General features: G+C 38.1%; 2 protein-coding genes across 8 annotated transcripts in view; both read right to left on the bottom strand.

The window, feature by feature from the left end:
* Nucleotides 1-6: 6 nt before the first annotated feature.
* Nucleotides 7-7,993, bottom strand: dyrk1ab (dual-specificity tyrosine-(Y)-phosphorylation regulated kinase 1A, b). Of its 4 annotated transcripts, none has more exons than XM_020622436.1 (12): nucleotides 7,763-7,993; nucleotides 5,899-5,968; nucleotides 4,293-4,489; nucleotides 3,916-4,008; nucleotides 3,594-3,782; nucleotides 3,287-3,425; nucleotides 2,900-3,186; nucleotides 2,596-2,742; nucleotides 2,055-2,195; nucleotides 1,613-1,916; nucleotides 1,160-1,284; nucleotides 7-660 (listed from the first exon to the last, which is right to left on the bottom strand). In XM_020622436.1, the coding sequence occupies exons 2-12, from the start codon at nucleotides 5,906-5,908 to the stop codon at nucleotides 73-75; spliced, it is 2,220 nt and encodes a 739-aa protein (XP_020478092.1). In that variant the 5' UTR covers nucleotides 5,909-5,968; nucleotides 7,763-7,993; the 3' UTR covers nucleotides 7-72. The 4 variants fall into 4 exon arrangements, with proteins under 4 accessions (XP_020478092.1, XP_020478093.1, XP_020478095.1 ...); XM_020622437.1 differs by lacking the exon at nucleotides 7,763-7,993 and adding an exon at nucleotides 6,896-7,202; XM_020622439.1 differs by lacking the exon at nucleotides 5,899-5,968 and having other exon boundaries at nucleotides 7,763-7,855.
* A 13,630-nt stretch (nucleotides 7,994-21,623) lies between these two features.
* LOC109973098 (CD166 antigen homolog) overlaps nucleotides 21,624-26,625 on the bottom strand; it is a 42,328-nt gene continuing 37,326 nt past the window's right edge. For 2 of the 4 annotated variants that reach the window (XM_020622431.1, XM_020622434.1), the window contains exons 15-16: nucleotides 23,319-23,452; nucleotides 21,624-23,228 (exon numbers count right to left, since the gene is read on the bottom strand). In XM_020622431.1, the coding sequence (XP_020478087.1) occupies nucleotides 23,350-23,452 (103 nt within the window). In that variant the 3' untranslated portion in view covers nucleotides 21,624-23,228; nucleotides 23,319-23,349. Of the gene's footprint in view, nucleotides 23,229-23,318; nucleotides 23,453-24,828; nucleotides 24,941-25,391; nucleotides 25,422-26,141; nucleotides 26,272-26,625 lie in introns of all 4 variants that reach the window. The other 2 variants (XM_020622432.1, XM_020622433.1) reach the window with 2 other exon arrangements.

Below are 26,625 nucleotides of genomic sequence, written 5' to 3'. Positions count from 1 at the left end.
CACACTTTGTAGTAAAAAACACCACCTTAAAAATGACGCACAGGGGGAACACACAGCCAAATGTCAGGGCAGTCACGAGCTGGCCATAGAACTCTGCTGCACACACACTCCAGTCATTGGCGACTCCTCCCGGTCCATGCCTTGCCTCATGCCCAGGTGGCCTTCCGCTAGGTAGTGAGCAGGCCCTGTGTTCGTGCCCATGGAGAAAGCAGGGTGCGCTGCCATGCCAGTCTCCTGCCGTGGGTTCGAGAAGGCACCTAGCCCCATGCTCAGCCCACCATTCTGACCAAAGTCAAGGGCTCCGGCTGGCAAATGGCGGAGCTGGTAGGCCTGGTTGCCATGGTTCCCAGTGGAAGAGGAGGATGTAGAGGAAGAGGAGGCAGAGGAAGACAGGGAGGTCATGGACAGATGGCCATGAACCACCTCCATGGAGTCCTGTGTCGAGGAGCTGTGTGTCGGGGAGGTGTAGTGGCGTGGGCGTGGGCGTGTAGCCATCATCTGCCCATGGTGGTGATGAGTATGTGAGTGGGGATGCAGGGCCTTAGGGTGCTGAGGGGGAACATGGAAGGTGGTCTCCTGGACTGGGTGGGTCTCTCCAGTGACTGACTCTGGTCCAACGCCACCTCCCCAGACCAGCGGAGGTGGGTAAGGCTGTCTTGCCTGTCAACGTCAAACAAATAAGCATCAGTTGTGGAATATGGCTGCATCCTTTCTTGGGTCTTTTGTTAGCATTGCCTAAATGTTGTGTTCTGCAAGAGAAGCTTAAGTAGAGTTGATGTGCTCTTTACCAGGCAGCCTTGTAAGATGTCACTTTTAGTACATGTGATGAAATGAAACTTAAAAGGTGGCAATGTAGGAAGCATGACACATGTTTAGAGTTATTTGGAAGAAACTGACACACCATGACACTTTTGTAAGACCACAAAAAAAAAAAACATGTTTTTAGAAAGTTGTTTATTAGTCAAATGTATTCAGTTCTTTGAGACTTGCTCTAAAGAGATTTTAATCAAACACACTACAATAATGGGGAAACCACTGTGCACAGGCTGAATGAGCATACATGTAATAAGATTTTAGGGGAGGGGGAAAAAAAACGCCACACCACCACAATATTCTCCAGTCAGTATCAAATTCAGATCCCTCCAGGTAACTCACTGACCTGTGGGCAGAGACTGTCACCATCGATGGCAGGCATGGCCGTGCCGAAGTGTCCTCCACTGTGCAAGTGGTGATGGGTAGGGTCTGATCTTGCTCTGCCACTGGTACTTGTCCCAGATGATCCTCCTAAGGGTTAAGCAAAAAGTCAAAGCTTCAGAATCACAGAGAAAATGCTATAATTATGTTTATTCAACCATATACACAGGCTAGAATGATCCTAAAGTTTCACAATAAAATGAATTTTAACAGTTTGTGTGTTGCTCTTTAAGTTTAATAACTTGCTACAGTTCAGAGCAATGCTACACAAAGTCATTACCCCTTACCAAATAGATGATTATTTTGAGGGATATAATATATTTCTCATGTTATCTTAGAACACAACTGACAGATTTATTTCATTACTTTTAATGAAGGACTGTGGAACAACTGCTCAGTGTTATCAAATGGCAGTTACCTGAACTAGAGGAGGTGCTGGAGGTGGTTCCTGAAGACTGGGACTGCTCTAATGCGGGGCTTGTAGACACACTGCTGCTTGTATTGGTCCCCTCATCCGCAGTCTTCTTGAAGAAGCTGTGCTGCAGAGCATAGTAAGGTTGGATGCGGCTTTTGGGGTCATAGTCCAACATCCGGAGAATCAGGTCCTTGAACTTCAAGTAGTCTGCAACAGCATGGCCAGACTCCCCCGCCCGTCGGCCACCTGGACCCCCTGTCTCCACACCCAGAATGGAGTGGAGCTTCCGTGAGGCTGGAGGCTTATACTGTTAAAGGCAGAGCACAAACAGATTAAGTGAATGATTCACCTGTGCCTACTGAATGTCATCACACAATCTACTTTAGCTTTAACAATAACCAAAAAGTTCAAATGTGAATCATTTTAGAGTCTGGGCTGAGCTCACCCTTTTGCCATCTTTGGTCTTCTTAACACTCCATGTACCATCTGAAAGCTTCTCAAAGAACTTCCTGGCTTTTGGGGCTAGGTCCATTATGTGATTAGGCGGGATACCAAGAACCTCAACTATTTTGTTCATCTGGTCCACCTGTAGAAAATGTTATTAATCAAGTTACTTGCTTCTGCTAGAGGGAAGACATTTTAAGCAAAACATACATCACAACAGTGCATTCACATTGAGAAATAAAAAAAAAAAAACCACCAAAATGCACTGTATACCAGCAGTACATTCTTATACCCAGTATATGGAAGTTATATGCAATCAACTGTTCACCTAACATGTAGGCTTCTGTAAGCAGCCACAATTACTGAAGCTTACAATTTCAAGGCTTGACAACTGAGTATTATTTGATTTGTTTTAGATGAATTCCACTTCCCAATCTCTGAGGCCAACACATTATTTGTAAGATGAAAACCTCTGCCATTCTTGGTTATATTACAATAGCACAATACAGAACATACTGTAGTAGTATTTCAGTTCCTTATACCTCATTGGCTCCACTGAAGAGAGGTTCTCCAGTGTGCATCTCTACCAAGATGCAGCCCAAGGACCACATATCAATGGCCAGGTCATAGGGCATTCCGAGCAGCACCTCCGGTGAACGGTAGAAGCGACTCTGGATATATTGGTATATCTACAAAAACAAAATTGTATAACAGTCATGGTTACCATTTGCCTTTGAACTCTAAATTAGCTATTAATTACACTAAATGTTTAATGTGAAGCCACTACTTCACTCACTTCTAGGCATATTCATTTTATTACTGATAAGAAAAACTGCTATTATATACCCTTTGTCCCAGTTGGCATGAGCTGCCAAAGTCCACTATTTTGATGGCACTCCTCTTGGGGTTACAGAGGAGGATGTTCTCAGGCTTCAGGTCACAGTGGATGATGCTGAGCTCAGGCGTGGCCAGGAAGAGCAGCGCCGTGCATAGCTGCTGGGCAAACTTCCGGGTGAGGTTGAGTGAGACTCCACGGAAGTTGGTATTTCGGAGCAGGTCGTACAGGTTATATGAAAGCATCTCAAACACGAGGCAGAGGTGGTTCCGAAACATGAAATGACGCTTTAGGTGAACTGCAGAAAACCAAATATTACCCATGTTAAGTCAAATATAGGAAAGGCCATTTCATTTCTCTAATAAGTCTGGTCAAACCACATTTCAGGAGTGTATTACCGATGTAATATTTCATCTCAGTATCATGTTTGTTCATGAGCTCTAGGAGGCGCACTTCAATCTGAGCTTGATTTAGGAAAGCTTTCTTGTTCTTGATGATCTTAATGGCAACCCATTCCTTTTCATATGCTTTCACAACCTTAAAGTGCCAACAAGAGCAAAGAAAAAAATCTTCAGTAACTGGCATCAAATATGGTGAGGTTATTTAAATAAAGCAAAAATGCAATCATTATTTATTTGTCAGAATTAAAGACTACTTTACCCATCACACGTATTCAAACCAAGTGTATGTGTAATAAATAAGCACCTGTCCAAATGATCCTTTTCCTATCAAGGAATCAATCTCATAGCGGTCCATCCACTTCTCCCCATTCTTGACGATGTAGTCATAGTTATCATCGTCATAGCCATCATTAAAGACTTTCCTCTCTTTCTTGTGACTGGAGTCTTCACCCTGACCCTGTTGGTGCCGTCGCTTCTTTTTTGCATAATACACCTATGAAGTAACAAAACAACACATAAGATCACGCTGGTAAATAGAGTACATTACTCTTACATTTCAAATGTTTTAAGTTTTATCCCTACAACGTTAAAAAAAAGACATACAGAGACTTAATGAAAAAACTAACCTCATTGATGTGTTTGTATGTTTTGATAAGGTCAATGGAGAGCTTCCTCAGGGGAGCTGAAGTTGGGTCACGAAAGCACTGGGGCATGTGCCTCTGGAGCATCAAAAGGGAAAATACAATATTTCATAAACAGACAATATGCACAGTACTTTTGTATGTAACAGGGCTTTTGCTAAATCTTATATGACATTGATTAAAATTTTGTAAAATAACCTTTGCACAAAATTAAATGACTGAAAGAAACATTTAACAAGCAGCTACTCTGCCTGGTGACAGCAGCAAAAAGGGAAGCAGACTATCAAATAACATTTAATATTCCAATTCTTGTAATGCTTAGGACTAAAAGAAATCCAAGAGCCGGGGTACAGTTAGTGCACCTGATTGGCAGTGAGCTGTGGTGTCTGGTCGCTGTACGGTAAGACCGTAACAGATTGGTCAGTGCTTGGCTGGTGGCGGTCACTGTACTGCTGGTGCGTATGGGGCATTGGAGCAGCCATCTGAAGACCAGCAGTGTGTAAAGAAAAAGAGGGCGCAAGCCGGACAGACGAAGGTTTGCATGCTGAAGTCTCTCCTCCTGGAAAAAAATCAACACCGCTTTGAGTGGCACATTAACTTAATTCAACATTATATGTAGCAAAACACACAACAAAGGATTTTTGGACCAAACTAAAACAGATAGATATTTCCTACTTACTGTACCACATTTTTGTAATAAACAATTACACACACACACACACACAAAATGAAAATTTTGCATTTGTAAGATTTACATGTACACTGAAATGATCAAGCTCACACTTTAAAACAAACAAATATGATAAGATTTTTAAATAAGGATTAATTCGTTTTTTTAAATGTCAGGTTAATACATAGCATCTTTTGTTAAACCTGTAAAATCATAAAAATCCATCAAAGAATAACCACAAAATTAAATACAACAGCTATATGTCAACCTTTGTGAAGAAAAAGGAGCAAAACAGCAGGTTTAACAGTGAAAATGGGTGAAAATAAAGCATCTCCACACTGTACAGTGAATCATCCTTCATTTTAAGCCAGAAGGAATCAAAAAATTATTAAATAGCATGTTCAGCTATCAGCATCTCTCACCAGACAACACAATTCACCAGTGCTTCACAGTAACCACTATTCAGAATCCCAGCAACAGCACCTAATTAGCATAGCCTATCACCAGAGAGATACAGCGTGATTTGGCAAGCCCATCAATGCACAGACCAATCACAACGCAGTATGCAAATAGCCTACTTTTGTTGCCAGGGCAGAGCTGCTCCCATTTTCCAATGAGAAAACAAGAAATAAACAAGAAATAAAATTGAACTTTGGCACACTTAGACGCTGCTTTCAACACAAGAGCCTGACAGCAAAATAGCTGCACAGCCCAAAACCTGCACTCCATCTAAGAGCGTTAGAAAGCTGACCCAGCTTTGGAAAAGGAAAAAATACACATCCACTGACAGAAATAAGAGGAACTGTAAGATGATAGAGCACAAGCGAGCAAGCAAAGTCTGTATTTTAAGACTAAAATGTTTCTATCACATACTGTATAAATCCGTTTTTAATAAAACCTCATGCTTCAAGGATATATTTATCTAATCTCCAAGAATTTTCTTTAGAAAATTTTATACACTTATTAAATTTAAAGCTCTAAATAGAAGAAGACTGATTTGTCATGATGACTCGGTCAGTCTATTTTGCTGCCTGTTCAGCTGAGACCTGAAAACAATGATGTCAGACCAATTTTAATCACTTTGAGCTCTGTCATAAAGTTAAACAGCATTAAATGAAGTAATTAAATACTGTATTGACCTTAATAATTAGAAACATTGTTTTCCTATTTATTAATGTACTAAAATTTCAGTATGGAGGGCAAAAAAAATCAAAACAGCAAAATAACCAGAACGAGAAGAAGATCTTGGGTGCACCACTTCCCACCGAAGGGTTAAAGCTTAATATATAGCAGCTAACCTGGATGCATCTTCTCCTGTAAAATTTCATATCATCCTGGGAGGAGAGTCCAGCAGCAAACCACAACCCACTACAAAGAATAAAAACAGATTATTGTCAAAGTGCATCTTTGGTGGAATTTAACTTCATAGTCCTTCAGGTTTTGTTGAGAAGGGACAGAGGGCCCCTACAGAATACAGGAGACCCCAGAACTTTACAAAGTGTGCCTGTAGTAAATGTATGAACTTTGGGGAAATTTTAAAATAAATTCATAACAGGGAAGCTGCTTGTGGATCAACATTCAAAAGCATTTAATGCCAGGCAAAAAACTTGAAGCTTTTGTGAAACCGTTTTAAAACAAATAGTTCATTCAGACAGGTACAGACAATGAAAGACTTAAAGAAACAAATATGGATTAATACTGATGTGGTCTTAACAGCACTGGACCTCCTCTCAGCATGTCCATGATTATTATACCTTTAAATTTAAAATTGTGTTTAAAACCTAAATATACTTTTTATATAAGTAGCCCAAATGGCCCAGCTGAAATTACAGTAGAAAATAATGCAAGTAGACAAAGAACTGGGAAAGTTAGGACTGAACCCATTTTACAATAATATACCTGAAATCAAACTAACATTACCATAGAGTAAATGTTATATTGAAACAGTAACGTTAATTGACCACAAAGCCATTTTGCAAGCACACTTTACTATCTCCTAAAACGTTTGATGAATCTTCATTTTCAGTACTGTTATATGAACAGTTCCTTTCCTGGCTCTCATCACGGCATCAACGGGCCTATTTAGGTGTAAATATAACGACAGCTAGCTTGCTATTCCTAACCGTATCATATCACAAGTGATGGCTAAAGATGTCTGTAACAAGCCTGTGTGTCATCTTCTCACGCCCAACTGAACAGATCCATTCCAAAGCTGAATCAAATTAAACCCATCAAAAACAATAAAAAGCCTAACGTTCTGGTATACCGACGGAGCCTAAGTAGCTCTGTACTTACAGATAATGGGGTAGATCTCGTCATGGTTGGAATTTAGAAAGCATATTCAGAGTTAATTTGAGTCCTCTCTTGCTACATATCGTTCGTGTATGCATCCAATTCCTCCTATAAATGACAAACGCATTCGGGTTCACGTTACTGTTAGCAGTCTAACTAGCTAACACTGCCGTCGTTAACGTTACCCTGAGAACTGCAAGCAAGCAAGCAAGCATATCTCTCACCAATCCAACGTTAACGTTAGCTAGTGACGCTGTGTTCAGCCAGCGGGTTGTGGGGCCCATTCAGCTGGTTCGACAACAACTCAACGTTAACCATTAGCCAGGTTAGCCAAATTAGCTGCTCGGCGTTAGTCAGGTTAGCTAGGTGAGCCCCGTACTGTACAACTCTAAAACCCACAACTACACACTTAATACTGACACAATTAGATGGCGCATTAAAAGTATATCAAACGTGTATCCTAGCCAGCACGGCGACGTTTACTTCAATCGTACAATGACAGTGTCTAATATCGCAGAGTTAACGCTAGCTGCAATGTTAACACTGTGCCAGCATGACTCTCCGTCCAAGCCCACACAATACGTTGCAAACTCTAGTTCACAGATCGCTGGTAAACTGCTCCAATCTAATATTAAATTCAGTCCGGTGACCTACTGACTGAAAGCAAACGTCAATGCTAACGTTAGCTCTATTGGAATCGGCACCGTTACAAAATGTTAGCTAACCGCCATATCCATAAGCTACCACTCAACTTCACTGTCGCGTCCATCACTGTTAACCATTCACGTTACACATAATAAACATCTGTGAAAGCGTTAACATGAAATGTTAAGCTAAGAAAAGCAAAGACAATATTTTACAATCACTCACCTCTGATGGCACGATCTTCATTTAAAGTCCAATAACCTGTATGATGAGGAAACTTATCCAGCTTGAGATTCTCCCCTCCCTGCACGGTTAGTGAGTAATGTTAACGTTAAATCCAATCCCCGTCCTCTGACCGGCAAACTCTAAAATAATTCGCCAGCCAGATTTAATACGCGCTTCATATTCCAAGCTGTGATGAACAACATCGGTGGTCGATACAACACTAACGTTACTATCAGCAAAGTTAAAAGTGAGCCAAGATTTAATGCCATCCAGACAGATGATGACTAGCAACATGCTAGCGTTAACTAGCACACATAACTTACTAGCTAACCTTAGCGAACTGGCTAGCTAGTTGACAAAATGAACGCAGCTAACATTAGCTACCTGCCCTGGCTAGCTGTAGCTTCTTTGGCTAGCCTCAAGCTAACAGTTCTAGCTACCGCTAAATAAACGTTATGCCAGATTCTGATATTACGCTGTCTTTACAAATTTAGCTTCGGTCCCTTCGATAAATACGACAATACAGTTACATACAGAGTATTTTGAACATGAAGCAGAAACCGTGTCCTCTGATAATTTTGGTTAGGAATTTTGTGTCAATTTTCACAAAATGGCGCGCGGTCCAAACCTGCGCAGTGAACCGGCCCGGTGGACCAGAGACACGGACAACTGAGTTAGTGCGGCGCCGCCTAATTATTTCAGCTATGTTAAAATATCGGGCTCTTGATCTTCTTAATCCGATCCACTAGACGCATTTCGATATCCAAAAACGTAAAACATATATCCACTGACAGCATTATTCCGGCGGGAAGGGAGAACATTTGAAAAGACTGAGCTGGGGGGAAAAAACCCTCCTGACAAAATGGCGATGCTCTAGCTTGTTGCCATGGCAACTGTCAATCAAAAAATGAAGTACCCGGATATACCAATGACGAATAAAATCTTAACAGGCCAGAGTTACAGGACACACATGACACCAGTGGTGTCCCTGTCTGTCTCTTTAACCGTCTTTGGCCTGTTGCTACCAGAGTTATATCCTCAGACTGTGTTTAGCCTATTTTTATAAAGTGATAAAAACATTGTTTTTGTTTGCAACTTTGTGATACGTAGCTTCTATCACAGTGTCCTATGTGTTTTTCTGTTTTCAGTGGTAGAAGTAGGCCTATTCAGTCTATTCCTTTTCATAATACTGTAATATTGCATGGTTAAGTGGGCTAAACATTCCTCACACCTTAACTGTTTATATTACAAATGAACTTTGTTATGTTTGCCACTTCTGATTGTCATGAATCATCAGCTCATCTTTTCCATTAGTCTGTCTCAAACTTAACTTTATTATCACAGACTTCTAGCCTATTTATAGAATTTTATTTAAGCACTTATTTGTATCTTATTTCAGTCATTTATTCCAATCACACCACATGATCAGAAGATCTTCCTCTAGCCTTATGGTCCAGTTATGTGGCTAAATTTTCATTTATGCAGAGGTACAGTTTTGTGGAATTCATGCTATATTGTTTATCATGCTAACAATGTTTACTTTTTAAAGAAACACATACAAGAACTGTAGCTTCCCAACTGCAGTGTTGACTGTAGAATATGGAAAAGCTAATAAAAAAATACATGTTTATGTAATGTCTTCTTCTTTTTCTAATTTTGTAGAAGCCTGTTTGTCCCTGGTAGTGTTTTATTTAGTGTTATTCTATTTGTCTTGCCTTGTGTTTTTGGGTGAGGTCTTTGTATACACTTTATGTTTCCTCATCTCCAGTTAGGATTTGTGGAGGCTCTACATCTGTGTACAATGTAGCCTAGTTAAAAGTGTGCTTGCATATAGGCCTATGTGAGTTTTTGTGAACAAATGTATTTTTAATAATTAAATTTAAATTTGCAAACAAATAAAACATAATAAAAACTAAAGATCATTTAAGTAAGGTAAAAATATGGCACCATGTATTTTTTCAATCTAAGAAAAAGTCCTGCATTGAAAATAATTAGTGAAGTACGGAAGTATTAGCAACAAAATGTTCTTAAAGTATCATTAGTAACAAAAAAAAATCACACAGAATGGTCAGAAGGTATTATAATATTATATTTCCAATAACTGATAATGTGTTAATAAATAGGCTGCTTATTGGTCGCAGTGGAGCTAATTTAACTGCTTTGTTGGATATTTTAATCTATAAAAAAAACGTCATATTTTTTAAAGTAATGATATATCAGATGGAAGTATCTAGTACTGTTAAATTAAAATAGCAGAAAATAAAGAACAGTAGAATAGTAGAAATAAATTGTCTGAGAGAGTTGGGAACATGGCTGGCACTTAATTTTTTACATCTTAATAAAAACAAAATGGAGTGTGTGTTGTTTGGCGACCAGGTACCATATCTGCCTTTCACTAGGGTCTTGGTCTCTTGGCTTCACATCTGAAGACCACCGTAAAAAACCTAGGAGTGATGTTTGATAGTGAGTTAAGATTTGATAAGCAGATCGACTCAGCTGTGAAGTCAAGCTTCTTCCAGCTGAGGTTATGAAGTCATATCATTGCTTTCTTTGAATGATTCTGAAATCGCAATCCATGCTTTTATTAGTTCCAGGCTTGACTATTGCAATGCATTGTAATCAGGTGTCAATCAATCATCTCTCTCTCATCTTCAGATGGTTCAAAACGTTGCCACTCATCGCTTGGCACCTACAAGAAAAATCATCTAACTTCAGTTCTGGTCTCTCTTCAATGGCTTCCAGTCCATTTTCAAATTGATTTTAAGTTGCAAATTTTTGCTTTTAAGGCTTTAATGGTCTGGCACCACTATATGCTAGTGAATTACTGCAGTGGTGCAAACCAGCAAGATCCCTCAGATCATCAAATCAGCTTATTTTAGAGGTGCCAAGGGACAGATATAAATGCTGGGGTGATTGTGCTTTTGCTGTTGTAGCCCCTAAACTATGGAATAGCTTACCTTTGAATGTTAGTTCAGCTTTTAAATAATTAAATAAGGCCTATTTATTTACCTTGGTTTTTAATACAAAGTGGAGTTTGATACTTTCTCTTTAATCATGGTTTTATGTCTGCTATATTTTTGTAATGACCTTATTCTACTTCTATTTGTTCACAATTTTATTTTTATGTGAAGTACTTTAGTTAATGGTGGAACAGTGGTGCAGTGGTTAGCGTTGTTGCCTCATGGCAAAACGGTTCTGGGATTGAGCCCGGGCCAACCTGAGGCCTTTTTGTGTAGAGTTTGTATGTTCTCCCTGTACTTGCATGGGTTCTCTCTGGGTACACCACTTCTTCCCACAGTCCAAAGACATGGAGCTTAGGTTGATTGGCAGCTCTATATTTCCTGTAGGAGTGAGTGTGGGTGTTTGTCTACATGTCAGCCCTGTGATTGACTGGTGACCTGTCTGGGGTGGACCCTGCCTCTTGCTCAGTGTCAGCTGGGATTGGCTCCAGCAACCTGCAACCCTGTTCAGGAATAGGCAGTATAGGTAATGGATGAATGGATAAAATCATATTAAAACACAGTGTCCAAATCATAGGTTACAATCACATTTAAACTGTAAAATACTATATAAAAATAGTATAAATTAAGATAAAGGAATGAAAGTGGCTATTTTATTTCTACAAACTGTTTCATCTTTGCGTGTCATAGAAACAGAAGGATATCTTTCCTACTTCTGTACTGGGTAAAAAATGGGGTTTCAGAACAAGATAATCTTGTGAATGGGTCTGGTATGTTGATGATTTATAACTGAGGAGCCATGTAATATATTCAGGCAACTTATTAAGTAGGGCTTTATAGATGAATAACACACAATGATGCTCTCTTAGTGTCAAAGATGGGCAACCTACCTTCTGATGTAGTTCACAATGGAGAGTCCTAAAGGGATCTATAATAACAAATCTTATAGCAGCATGATACACTGAGTCAAGTGGTTTCAAGGTTTTGGGAGAGGTATGCATAAATTATATTGCCATAGTCTATTGCTGATAAAATAGTTGCTTGTACCAACTGCCTCCTGTGACACTCAATCAAAATTAGTTTCTATACAAAAATGAAAGTCTAGGTTTAAGCGAAACAGTTCATTTTTCAGTATGGCATTTAAAACTCAACTTGCTGTCTAACCATAAGCCAAGATATTTATATGGAGAGATTTTGTCACCCACAGTCAGTGTAGTTGAGTTGAAATGATCAATTTCACATTGTTTTCCAGTAAAAATCATATACTTAGTTTTATAAGAATTTAATGTTAAAGAACAAGAAGATGATATTGAACTATGTTAAAACCAGACAGCAAATGCTGAAAAGTCAGATCAATGGAGGGGGCCATTGTATAAATCATCTACATATAAATGTATAGTACTGGTACTTACTTTGGATCCTAGAACATTAATAAATATAATGAATAATAAAGTGGGCTCCAAAATGCCCTTAAAAATAGACTTAAGACAATCTACTACAGCTTCATCATCATCATCATCATCATCACCTTTATTTATTCAGGGAAAGACCAGTTGACAACAAGCTCTCATTCTCAGTGGTGCCATGACATACAATTAAGTCCTTCAAAAGAGTAAAACATAAACACATGAATCATATCAAATTAGTATCAAAAATCCAAAACATGTGATATATCAAAAAATCATTTCTAAACCAATTATGACTTTTCATCAAAATATGGCCAAGTTTTCGTAAAAAATGCTCTGATCCATAGAATCAAAAGCTTTGGATAAATCAATAAAAAGAGCAGCACAATCTAATTTTCTCTCTAAATCCTCTGCAATACCACCAACAGCATTTGAGGCCAGGGTCACAGTGCTATGACCAGGTCTAAAGCCAGACTCACATGGATTCAGAACACAATTAGTAATTAAAAATTATTTACCTGATTATTAAATAGCCTCTCCAATATTTTACCCAGACAGGAGAATTTAGATAAAGGGCAAAAATTATAGGGTTAATTTGAGGGTCCCCCTTTATGAATGCTACAACATAGGCAGTTGTCCAAAGAATAGGAATCCTTTCTGTGTATAAAGTCTAATTAAAAATATGAGTAATACACCACAGTAAGTGGTGCAGTCAACTGCAAGGGACCTGGATGCAACTGATCTCCCCTGACAGCCTTTTTTGAATCAGTAGAATAAAGATCATTTAGGACTTCACCACAGGTAAAAGGTCTAAGTGCAAAACTAGGAGATACCGGGCCTCTGGGTAGGTATTGAATTCCACCAGAAACTGTAGAATTTTGTATCATAGTGGGAATAGCAGATAAAAACTAGAAGAAACAATGTGCCCATTAAAGACATCACACATCTTTGACTTGTCTGCAATGAAAACAGAATCCTTAACAAGCTGGTCAGGTAAGGATGAAGCAGAATTTGATGACATCTAATAATTTTCTAGAACCTCGCTGCATTACCATCACACTCAGAAAAACTGAAACATAGTAGGATGATTTAGTTTTACATATTGCTAAAATACATTGGTATGGTAAATGATGAAAATTTTGTCAAACAACAGCAGGTTTAGACATAGGTGCCCTTTTCCAGGCTTTATTTCTAGCCTGTAGCATTTCAGCAAATTCATTTGAAAATCAGGGATTGTTCCTGTTTGTGATCCTTTGTTTTTATCAGAAGTATGTTTATCTGCAGTTTCATTAAAACCTTTAATAAAATAGTTTATTGCAGAATGTGAGTGCAGTATTACTGGAATACAAGTCATTTAAAAAAGTCCACAAATCTTAGCTTGGCTTTCTGAGGTTTTACATTTCTGATACAAGCTACAGGACAATGATGCCACTTAATTTAAAATTTTGAGGCCTATTTGTTAAAATAATATCTAAAAGGCTAGACTTTTCAGGACTTTTCAAATTTAGTCTTGTTGGTGAAGAAATTAATTGAGATTGATTAAACTCATTACACATATTCTTCAATTCTTCAGATGCAGAGGTTAACCAATCAAGGTTCAGATCACCCAGAAGTAAAATTTCAGATTTGTTGTGACTGAACAGCAACTGAAAAATGCTGGTAATAAAATCAGGTTTTGCTGAAGGGGGCTAATCAATTCCAATAACCAGGAGCCTGCCACAGTTATCACTTTTTCCTAAGGAGACATTTATGGCTAGAAATTCAAAAGATTTTGCTCTAGACACAGAATTAACAAGAGTAAGGGGAAAACATATTTTCACAATAATTGCCACACCTCCCCCTCTAGTAGACTTGTCACAGGAACCATCTTATCAGTTAGCCAAGTCTCAAGAAAGCAGAAGAATATCAATATTTGTTTGTTGAACCCACATATAGTCCATCTGTGATTGTAGGTTGCATACATTCATATGTATAACACCAAGGCCCTTATGATGAGAAAAAACTATGAATGTCCATATCAATGCTCTGATCTAACAGCACTGGAGCTGCTCTCCTGATTCCATCCTTTCTATTAGAGCATTTCAGGGGAAGGTCATAGTCACTGGTCCGAACCACGTTTACATTATCTAACTCAGACCTACATTCAAACTGACGACTCAGACATCTAGTGAGTACTTGGTGCTGTGGTTGCTCTTCTTAACAGTGACAGGAATAAAAGTGAAATGAAGGCAGTTGTATAAAATCATGGAATGCAGGTACAAAATACCCACAACGAACATGTTTGAAAAGTTGAATGTAAACTCCCCATAACATTCCCAAATTCACATATGAATATGTTACAAACTTTTCCTTAATTATATTTAATTAGAAATTCATTATTTATCTATGTATTTATTAGTCTATTTGCTGTGATTGTTTGTAAGCAGCAATATATTCTTGAAGTAAAATATACATTGTACAGTGGCACTTACAGTATATAATATTTTATGAAGGTAAGATTAAAAAGTGTCAAACAAGGTTATTTGAAGTTTTTTTTTGATAGATAGATAATTAGATAGTCTTTAAAATACACTTGTTGAGCCAGAACAGAACTTTTGTTCTGAAATCTTTACAGGTAAATGTAGTGTCAGTCGATAACACTCTGACTTATGAACAACAGATAACAGATAAAAGGTTTTAAGAACTAAAAGTGTAGACAAAATCTGTAGCAAGAAAGAAAGCCCACGGGTGGCCTGTTTAACATGATTTGTGCAGTGTGAGGGTTGGTAAACATTTGACATGATCACTGAATGGTAATAATATAGTAGGCGGAATATAATTCAATGAATCAGCTTGAATGAGTTACCTTACAGCATGTTATGATGTGTGTTAGAAGAAATATTAGAAATAAATGTCTTGAAAACAAATCAAAGACACCAAAACAGTTTGACGCATCCATCTGGATGTCACATTTTCATTCTATTTATTTGTTGCAATGAAATGGAATTTGTTCATGTGTTGGCCAGGTTTACATTATATGTGGTTAGATGATGCTATAGTAGGGAGGGATACAATATATATATTTTTAAAATTTCATCTATTTATTGTACGTTTTGCAAGGAATACCAAGTATTCATCATTTGAAGCTAGTCTGATGAAGTCAAATGTGAGAATGCAATAATGTTCTAAATTAAACTAATATTAACTTTAAATAGCAGGTTCACAATTTTTCAGTTACAAAAATCCAGTGCCCATATAAGCACTAAAACAGGACATTACAGGTTTTCCAGACTGCTAAGACACATTTTGTGAAACAATTCACTATTTTCTCAAAACTACACACTCTCAAAATCACGCTCACATCTGTACAGCCACCTAACTTCCAAGCCAAAATGAAAAAAACTTTACTTTTAGACAACATGCAAAAGCAGTCAGAAACACACACTACATTGCCTGTGTCTTACATTAGAAACATTATTTAAATATCCTTCTGGAGTTGGTGTTTTTAGGCCAGCTTACATTATTTTGAACTGTGTAGCATCATGGCACTAACCATATACTAGAGGAGCACACTGCCAGAGAAATCCACAACAATACCATACAAGTCTTTGAAACATATATACACACATACAAGATAAACTGTATGCTGTACTTTCACACTGCTATGAAGAAAAAAAAGCAACATACAGGTATTGTAAATTCAATTCCAGCTACTCTGCATCATTATCTACATATACAGTATCTCTCCTCTGGTCTGGGTCAGGTCATGGAATTTCATATACATCACATAAGCTCTGGAGCTCTACGTCTCTGATGAGCAGTCACCGGCCACATCAACCTGCCCAGTGTTTTATTGTTTGTTGTGTCTTGTTGCTTTACTTCTTTTATCTCTCCTCTATCCATTCACCCCAACCAGTCCAGGCAAAAGGCCGCCCACCAAGAGTCAGGGTCTGTCGGAGGTTTCTTCCTTCTCCAGAGAGATTTTCCTCCCTGCTGTCGCCAAGTGCTGCTCAAAGGGTATTTGTTGGGTTTTTCCTCTATAATGACAATAATAGTAAGGTCTAAACCTTATGTTCTACAGTGTTCTGAGATGACCTTTGTTGTGATTTGGTACTATACAAATAAAATTGAATTGAATTGAACTGAATAAGATGTTAATCCTTGCCAGGCAGTGTGGTGTGTCTACTCTGGTGTGCCTTGAATGGCTTTCAAAGACACGTCCCCACAGGCCTCCTTCATTGCCACCAAAAGGCTTTTCCCTTGTGTAAGGGTTTCTGTCATACACTTTCCACTGACACGCTGAGACATATATGTAATATGCTGGTAAGACAAGTTTTGTGAATGTGAGATGGTCATTTAACTGAGCAGCCCAATGAAAACTAACTGTCCCAAATGACAACATTCTGGGACCGCTCTGGCTGCCCTGGCTTCCTTTGCTGTTGAAGATGGTTGGAAAGTTGAACTAGGAATACAAGTAGATGTGCTGGGTAATAATATGAGCCAAGATGTCATGACATTGTGATGGAGGACCCCTTGATTACTTATAGCGTATTTGACCTCCAGATCTGCTAAAGTGTTAACTTTAAAACTGTGTTTATACCAGTTTAATTTGTTGCCTGTCTGAAACGTATTGTATTTCTTCAGAAAATAAAGACAAATGTAATTATGTTCACAAGCCTTATTGATCTGTTCATCCTTAGGTTTACAGTCAGATATGTGTTAAAACAAGAATAATGGGTTTGAGCACTCATTCCAAAAGGAACTAAAAAGTTAAAAATTAAACCAGTTGAGCATATAGTATAGACTTAGAACTAACCAAAGCAACATGTCAGTGCTGTATAACAAATAAAGACCCTTACATTTTAGTGAGTGAAATGTACATTTAGGCAGGATATTGTGATCTGTTTGAGAAAAATCTAAAAATGCATTTGCCTACTGTACTTTAATAACTTCAGTCATTAGCCAATCATCTTCTATGTTGTGATGTCCAAATCTGTATCCAAAGAGCAGACAGTGACATGATGGCTTTCTCTTCCCACAACAGTTACATATACACTCACAGGGCACTTTATTAGATGCACTATATTCTGAGGTGTTCCTAATATTCTGACCCTCTCATGTATGTAGCTGGGGAGGACAAAAATACAGAGACACCTCTAAATATAACGTAGTCTAGTACAACAGTACCTTTAACTATGATCTCAATAATAAACATATAATTTAATTTATACATTTATGACAATTTCACCAAAAACAGAGCCATTTTGAGCTTCATAACACAGATGTTAAGGCAGAAGTGTTGCACTGAACACTGACAGACAGAGAAAGGATGAAGCTGCCTTGCATACTTATAATAAAATGTTAAAGACTAGGATTTGGACTAGACAATCCTCCCTGTGCTCTCTGGCCAGGAGGTCGGATAGGTTGCTAGTCTATCACAAAGCAGCCACATGTAGACAGAGAAACTCATCCACACCCATGGACAAGTCATGTGACAGAAATGCAGAAGCAGAAAATGCCAACCTAATTAAAATCACACAGAATTTCTACATTCACAGCTTGTAGACAGGTTTGTAAAAACATATACCGATTGTATAATATGATATTTATGATTTAGAAAACCATGTTCATGGTTAGTTAACATTACAGTAGCCTCAGTAAATAGTTAAACCTGAATATATGTGGAACTTTTTGTAGAACATCTTGGGTGGGGGCAGGCAATCATAAGGACCATACTATAAACAGTACACCTTTCTATTAGAACTGGCCTAAATCCTGGAGGAAAAGCTTGATTTTTAAGCTGTCTGTCTCATATAGGTACTGGTTCAGTGGCCTTTTGCTTACCCAATTCCACATATACTGGTGGCATGTTCTACCACATTCTTTCAGCAAATTTCTCAGCAAAGTTGTCCAAATAGTTAAACCATTTGTATACTTCACATAGTTACTGCACAAGTTGACATGTGAGCGGCTGCAGTAGTGGCATTTACTTTTGCCTTTTTTTCCTGGGTTAGTAATCACACCTGGTTCTGAGCTCAGATGTTAGCAGAAAGGAATACTTCACAGCAAAATGGCAGAAATTATTAACAGAAAAAAAGCTCTCTTCCAAAAGTACTTGCACTACAAACAATACCAAAAGCTTATTAGATTACATGTGAAGCATGCGCTCTGTTTAACCCAAATGTATGTATTTTCACTACAGTTCTGCCAGATATACTGCTAATGCTCTCAGACCCAGTTTCTCCATCATTATTGACCATATGGTCGACTAGTTTACATGCTAACCCAGTGCTAGAGTGAAAAGAATATCCAGTGCAGAGTGTCTCAGAGTGAGTGACTGTATATAGCTCACAACAATAGTCTGCATCACACGCATACAAGAAAAAAGAACCTTGTTTCAAAATGAATGCATGATCACAGTCAAACCACAAGCACAGGAAATAGGTATAACATACCCACGTCTGTAATACCTACCAAAAAAGTGGACAGGTGATGAATTCAGCCTTCATATTTAGTATCCACAACACCAGAGGTGGAAAGTAATTAACTAAATTTACTCAAGTACTGAAACACAATTTTCAGGTACTGTATATATACTTTACTTGAATAGTTTCATTTTCTGCTACTTCATACTTTGACTTCACTACATTTTATAGGCAAATATTGTAATTTTTATTCCACTATTTATTTAACATCTTTAGTTACTAGTTACTTTGCATAATCAGATAAATAAGACAAAATACAGTTTAGCTCAATTAGCTCTACCTTCACCAGCTGCAACATTAAATGTGCTGTATGCAATAAAGTGCCATTCTGCACAATGAGTACTTTGGTATTTTGAGGCTGATACCTTGTACTTTTACTTAACATTTTGAATGTGCAGAACCTTTACTTGTATTTCTACACTGTGGTATTGCTACTTATGCTTACCATGAAGCTAAACTGCCTTAGCCACCATAAGGTTTTGATATATGTCTTCATTTATTCATAATATTGCTTGAACAAACTTGTTCAGTCAGTTCAAGACTATGTTAAATCCAAGACCACTCTTAATCTTGTCTGAGAAAGATGATTTTGGTTCATGTGGTTCAAAAGGACATTTAAGTCCTTTGCGCTTGTCTTATCCCCTCATGTACCCCCTTTTTTGTATGTTGTAAAATAATATTGGAAATAATTAAAGTTTTTCTTTCTTTTTCACATATATGGAAGATGTCACCAAGAATCCTTTCAACTTTTAATGTATGTGTTTGGATTTGAGTGACCGGCTCATTTAATAACTTCAATTCATATTTCAGATCTTTGTTTCAGATGTCGTTACAGTAAATGTTCCAGCTGGTTCTCATCTACTTGTGGGTGACCTGAGGAACGAGTCATGTACAATTTTCCAATTCAGTTTGAAGCCTGTACCCGACTTCACAAACTACATTCTGCATTGGTCAGAGTACTGACACTGTGAAGGATTTTAAGTCGATCAAACTATTATTCTATTACGAAGGCAAAGAGCAGTGACTACAGAAACAATCTGGTGGAGAAAAGTGGTTTTCAGGCTGCCCAACATCCGTGCAACAGGTATAGAAAGCTTGTACCAGCTAATGCTTAACACGGTTATAAACAAACATGCGTTTTTGGCAATTTGAATTGTACTTACTTTCCTTGTGATGTTGATAATGTTTTTAAACTTAGAAGTTAACAGAAAACAGTCTAAATTCTGAGCTTTAATCAAAGTTAAAATAAAAGTCCACTGTGAGGCTTGTACATTCAAACCTCAGCTGACACTGAGTCTTTGTGCTCAGAATAAAAACGCATCCAATAGATTTTTCCTTGAGTCCAACACTGCCTGTTGCAATATACTATTTGACCACACGGCGGCAGCAGACGCCCATTTTGCTTGGCATTACGCAGACCGCCAGGTGATAGTGTGCACTGTATTTAGATTGGCCACAGTGACACAGCGACCAAGCAGCTGAACAGAAGCTAATGACAAACACTATCTATCATTGCCACTGGCTTCAAGGACTTAGCCTGCTAGTGTCACTGACCTGTAAAATACCTTGAATAATGCACATTTCTTTTTCTTGTTTGTACATTGTTTTTATTTTCTTGTTCTCAGCCTTATCTTGTTTCCTCCTTACCTTATGGAAGAACATTGTACATGCACACTGAGAGCCACGGTACCAGAGTCAAATTCCTCATGTGTCCAACACACCTGGCCAGTAAAGCTGATTCTTAATTTCATGTGATTATTAAACAATGTTTTTGAGACTGTGTGGTACATTTATATTCCCAGTTAAAGTAGAAAATCATAATTTTTAGATGACATTTTCAGGGTGCCTTTGCCTAAGTGACATGGGTCATGTCCTCACAGGCCTTCATGGCTCAAAATGCAGAATCAATCAGATCAAACACTCCTGATTGACCACCCACCTTTTCCTCTAAAGTCCATGGGCTGTTCAGTGAACTGAATGCTGTTTTCATGATGACATAATTACAGCCCCGTGCAGAGGCACCACAATAGTCAAATATTTATCTATTTATTGGTTATTGGAGTTAAATCCCTTGTGTGTTCGAGATATTTGGCAAATAAAGATAATTCTAAAAATAGATGTTTTGTCATTGTATAGCGTGGGGGAAAAGGTATGAAGTGACGGTAGTGGCACTTAATAAGCTACTAGTATTTCTGTTTGTGAAATGAATGTAGTGGAGTAATAGGAATGATAATATCCTCCTGAAATGTGATAGAATAGAAGGATATAATGGAAAGTTAAGTACTTAAAATTTAATGTGCAGTAGCTCGTTTACACTACTGGTTCCTAGCAAACAGGTTCAAATGGTTTCAAAGCTGATATGATCGCCAAATGTCATTTGCAGAGACAGTAAATATTGTATTGGAAACCTTTATAGTTTCTTCCTGCTCTCTCTGCTTTTCTACTTTGTATATTTTCAACATTGTTCTTGATTTGCAAAAATGACTGTACAACTAGTCATCATAGTCATCCTATGCCAGTGGTTCCCAACCTTTTCCTAAAGAGACCCCCGCCCCCTCAACCACACACAACTACAAATGGAAGATTGGTGCCTCTTTTCAAATTTCTTTTACAGATTTTTCAGAATTTATCTAACTTACATATCAATACACTCTATAGTGAAACCCCGACAGTGAACTTAGTACCTGCAGCATGTTTGTGCATGCCTAGCAATTGTTTTCTTAAGTTTGAGCACATTATTTCCTGTGTATACTGCAATATATCAGATGATTTTCCTCAGCCTATATTTAGTCTTGGAGTGATGTCTGGTCCTTTCATAAGCCAAAACTACTTCTATCCATGTTCAAAGTAGAATCTCTTGAGGAGAGAATTTGACTTGATATCTACAAGTTCACCCTCAGCTCGGAGGTATTCCACATCTTCTTTTGCGAGAAACGGATCCATCACTCATGCATCTTTTGTGACTTTTTGTGCTGATCAGATGAAAGATGAAAAACATGCAAACTGTAAGAGGATTAATATTCTGTGGGCATAACTTTTCCAAATGTACATTTTATTTTAAACAAAAGTACAAAAACAAACTATATATTTACAATACTTGCATGGCAATGTTCACTTTCTTTGGTCATTCTTCCAATTTGATGGTTTTACACAAGGTAGGCAGCAATCAGCAGCTTGGAGGTCTGAGATGATCACATGCTGAATCTATTATTCAACCAGAGACTGAGAAACCTACTGAAGACTTAATTACACTTTTGTAAAGTCTGCAAGCAATTTATCAATGACTCCAATTTATGATTATGCGGCAGTTGTTGAATCAGCCTACCAGGATATTTTATCCTGTACAATATAAATAGCAAAAAACAAAACAAAAACAAAAAGACAAACCACACTTCACAATTACATACTGGTCTTGATACATTTTCAAATGAATAAATGCTGTTAAGGGACCAAAACTGTGACATGTACAGCTTCGTATATTCCATCATATCCTACAAAAATTTGACATAAAAACATGAACCCATCACAAACTAAAGCATTTACAGGTTGATTTTCAGAAGAAAGCAAACAATTCTTAACGGCTACTTTAAGTCAAACATCCTGCCCATTCTGTGTCCTTGATTACAAAACGCTCCCAAATCATACGTAGACACTGATGGAGCACAGACTGAGAATTCACTTACAGTCTTGACAGATAAACTAAAATATTCTTTCATGACTAAGAGGTTAAGGACATTTTCTTGGGAAAAGCACGAAAACAAACCATTGCTTTATATCAAACAAGCTGTGCAGCCAAAGTGGAGCCATTAAAACGAGCTGACTTATTATGTTTATACATTCTTGCAATAATCCACTTGCTTGTGTTATACAGGGGTTGTGTTTGTTGAAAAAAGGAGAGACAGGCAAAAATGAATTATTTGTCATTTTTGCTCCAGGTTTCTTTGAATAGAATCAGAGAAAAAAAAATCATCTAATGCCAAAAAACTGTGGCACGTCATCTACTTTCTGCATTGCAACATGGAAATCATATTACCACCTATAACTACTGCTGAGTATAACAACATACCCTTAGCCCTTTTCAGAGATTTTGTTTCAACTTCAACACATTTTCCACCTGAATGAGTGAGCTCAAATGAACGCAAATGAACAGACAGAGCTGAACTGATGTTGAAGGCAGAGGTTGTTTGTGATGACGTGAAACTAAGATGTGACAGTGATGATGTCCCTCGGTCCCTGCTGTGTCTCCAAGGGCCAAAAAGTCAGACTAACGCAGGCCTACACATCCTTACATCAAAGGCAACTGGTCTAGTAGTATCTTTTTTTTACTTGTATCAACTACAAAATCAAAAAGATCTGCATTTTCTGTTTCCCGAATTCCATTCTAACAAACACAAATCTTAATAGTAGACACGTTTACACATGTATCAGTAGTGCAGACAAGTATATCACATACAGTATCCATTCATTTTTTTCAGGAATGGAGGAGGGATTGAGGAGAGAGGGGCGTGTTTGGATATGCTTTTTAGTAAAATACTCCCTGAAACCAAATCCAGACCGTCTTCATCCCAATGTACACTCGTTTGTTTTTCCCCAAAGACAGAGGTGAAGAGAAATGTGCAAAGGTTCCATGTTCTCACTGGGAAAACAAAATAAAGCAGGTTATTTGAAAGAAACTGACTTTGTTAACCTTTATTTAAGCACATGATGGAAATGTTTGGCTCTCTACCTTTCACATTCCCAAAGGACAGTTGCTGTTTCTACACCTCAGCTTTCTGGCTGTTCTCCTCCACTTTCTCCTCCAGTTTTTTCTCCTCCTCAGAAGACCCATTTTCCTTTTCCCCAGTCTTCCAGCTGCCTTGCCTGTTCAGAATAAATCAGGCTGATAATCCTTCTCTTTACAGTCACCTGTACATTCTTTGAAGGTGGGCTGACTACACATGCAAAGTAAGATCTAATATACGCTGTCCACCAGAGCAAATTCATTTATGTTGGCAAATGCCAGGATGATTAACCAGTAGACAAACTGGGAAACTGCCCTGGTGGCCAAGACCACGGATTCACTGCGGCAATTTTTTTTTTCAGATAAAGGAATTAAACATGAAGAAATACGAGCCTGGAGCCAAATGCTGGTTAGGTTAGCTTAGCCCAGATGTACCAAAAACCTGAGGAGCAGCACCTCTAATGCTCACTAATCAGCACAATACAAAGCATATTGTTGATTAAACTGTACAAAAAGTGTAACACAGGAAAGATGCAGTTTTACAGGCGTTATGTGCTGGACTACCTTGGACTGGTAGCTGTGGGCTCCTTGAGTCTTGAATTCAATACAAGTTTGCACAGCACCCACTCAAGACACATCGCTGTGCGTGGCAGAGAAATAATCCAGCATGTAATCCCTAAAATCAGGAGTTGTTTAATCTGCGTTTAGTCTTTGTGCTAAACTAAACTAACCAGCTTCTGGCTTTGGCTCTTTATTTACAATACAGACATCAGAGTGGTGTCAATATTCTCACCTACCTCTCAGCGGGAAAGTGAATATGCATATTTCCCAAAATGTCAAACCATTCATTTAATTGCAAATTTTACATAAATGTTAAAATTTGCATCATAACTAAAGCATCAACTAAGGCCTGTATTATTACCTGGTGTTGTAGACCTGTAGGTCCCTGTATGAAAATGTATTTTTTAATTCATTATTTTAGTTTATCTTGTGCTCATATCATCTATATTCACAAATAAAGCTGTGCTTAATCAAATAACACATTTACACAAAGAAAACCTAAAGTAAAATATTCCAGCACAGGAGCACTAGTCTCTGGGCATGTAATGAAGCTAACAAGTATAGTCTGCCGTGTACGTACTCGGTGTGTACTTGATGAGAGCTTGGTGGTGCCTGGGTAAACACTACAGGTGCAGTGTCTGTTTATTTCACAAACATATCTCTATTGGGATTTACTGTAAATAGGCACAGCTGTCATTTATATGCAGCATCTCATAAGAGCAGGGATTTTTATCAGCCCACATAACAAAGAATAACATTTATAACATAATATTTTAAGCATGTGTGTAAATGAATCAAACTTTATATAATGTTTTGTTGTGTATCTCAAAAAATAGAGTCAAAACTGGTTATATTAGCTCAGTGGGTCTCTGGGGCAAAAGTAAATTAGTGAATTCAAACATTTTATGAAGCTTGGGGTCATTATTATATAACAGTGTTAGGATCGCGTTCTTACTTAGATTTCTTCATGTAGAGCCAGTATGCCAGGCCTATAATCACCGTGGCAATGAGCAGACCGACGACAACGCCAACCACCATCTTGGTCTGGTCACTGTGATCTGACTGGTCTGTAACAAACGATCCAACAGAAATATCAGAGACACGTTCCAGTATCAAACTCCAGTCTGAATGCAGAACAACACAAAGCCATTAAGTGCAATAAAGGCATTGATGAATGGACACATCCGCACTGTACATGGCTGTGACCAACTGAGTTAAATGTTAATGACATATTCTTAGTTTCAGCTCCTTTCCTCAGCCAATGGGATTATGAATATGTTGACATTTTGTCAGGATGCTGGCAGCTCCATTCCTATTACTCCTTCATTTATATTTTATTAACAGAGACTCCAAATATTGATTTTCCAACTGTACAGTCCAAGGTGATGTTTAAGGCAAATATTTGTCAAAAAACCCTTCTTTCAGTGAGCAACATTTGATTCACCTATAGTCTTTACTCAACCCTCCCCCCAACCACCACTACCATTTCTTACAAGCAAGAAGACTGCTACAACTTACCTTGTTTAGCCATTCTCACAGCCTCATATACTGAAATCAGATATAAAATAAAATTAACATCCAACCAAAAGAAAAAACTAAACAACCAAACAAAAAAAAAAAGCAAGCTTGACATCTGAAAAAACGACTACTCTACTTCTGTTCTACTTTTGCATGCAAGTTGTTCAAGAGGGAACAGATTAAATCCAGCATCCCAACATACACACACTGAGCGAGGAGGCAAGAGGGGTGAAATGCTCTCTCAAACACACAGGGATGAGTAAGCACGAATGCAGAGGGTGATATTAACACATTTGGACAACTGTGTGCACAAAGTGATAAGTGCATGCATCATTTACATATTGACAGTAATGTGGTGACAGTAAAAAGTTGGATGTTCTCCTAAGTGATCATCAAAAGGAAAATAACCACCAATATAGCAAAACAAAAATTAGTTAATACCCCAAAAGCAGCATTTATCATCTCACCTTTTATCACTGTCTTTCTCTACTATGGACTAAAAGCGTGAAATTAAGTCAGCTGACTGGTTGTTTATGCCAAGTCAATGCCAGAAAGGTTTCTGTCAGCCCAAAATGGCTGCGGAGTTGCTGCAGTTTTGTTAAAGCATCTCAACATTATGCAAAGTTGGCATGCAGACAGAAAGAGTTCATGAGCAGATTAGGAAAACATCTACAGACTATAGAGTTATGCTTCAGGAAAATTATGAAGGAGAGAGAGAGAGAGAGGACCATCCTACCACGTTGTACTTACAGGACGATACATTTATAGTGCTGGTGTCCATGCCAATCTTATTAATCACTGTACAAGAGACAGTAAGATTTGCAGTAGGCACAACTGTGATCTTGTGTATCTTTCCGTGGTCAAAGGAGCTTTCATTAAGCTGAACAATGAGGGTGCAGTAGGCACAACTGTGATCTTGTGTGTTATCTTTCCGTGGTCAAAGCTTTCATAAAGCTGAACAATGAGGAAAAAAAAACACAAATGTTAGCATTTACACATCTCATACAACTGAATATATAGGAGGACAACTTGCACCACTAGGAGGCGATGTTGCGCCAATACTCAGGCTTTCCATGACAAAGACACTGAGTGTGTGCCTCTGGGATATAGACACTTCAGTCTCAGAGGAAAACCTCAGACACAAAGACAAACTGCCAACACCCTTTCCACATCCTCTCTATATACAAGAGGATGTGGCAATTCTGCCAATACCCATTACTGAGCCTGCAATCAA

Source organism: Monopterus albus, unplaced genomic scaffold (genome assembly GCF_001952655.1).
Source record: "Monopterus albus unplaced genomic scaffold, M_albus_1.0 scaffold280.1, whole genome shotgun sequence".
In the NCBI taxonomy this organism is placed as follows: domain Eukaryota; kingdom Metazoa; phylum Chordata; class Actinopteri; order Synbranchiformes; family Synbranchidae; genus Monopterus; species Monopterus albus.
Note: the sequence above shows the minus strand (reverse complement) of the source record. Positions and strands in the feature narration are given on the sequence as shown.

Excerpts from the sequence above, each read along its gene's own strand:
- dyrk1ab (XM_020622436.1), bottom strand. Across the intron at positions 4,009-4,292 it reads CACAGCTCACTGCCAATCAG|AGGCACATGCCCCAGTGCTT; the intron begins GTGCACTAACTG and ends TTGATGCTCCAG. Across the intron at positions 661-1,159 it reads GTGACAGTCTCTGCCCACAG|GCAAGACAGCCTTACCCACC; the intron begins GTCAGTGAGTTA and ends TGACGTTGACAG.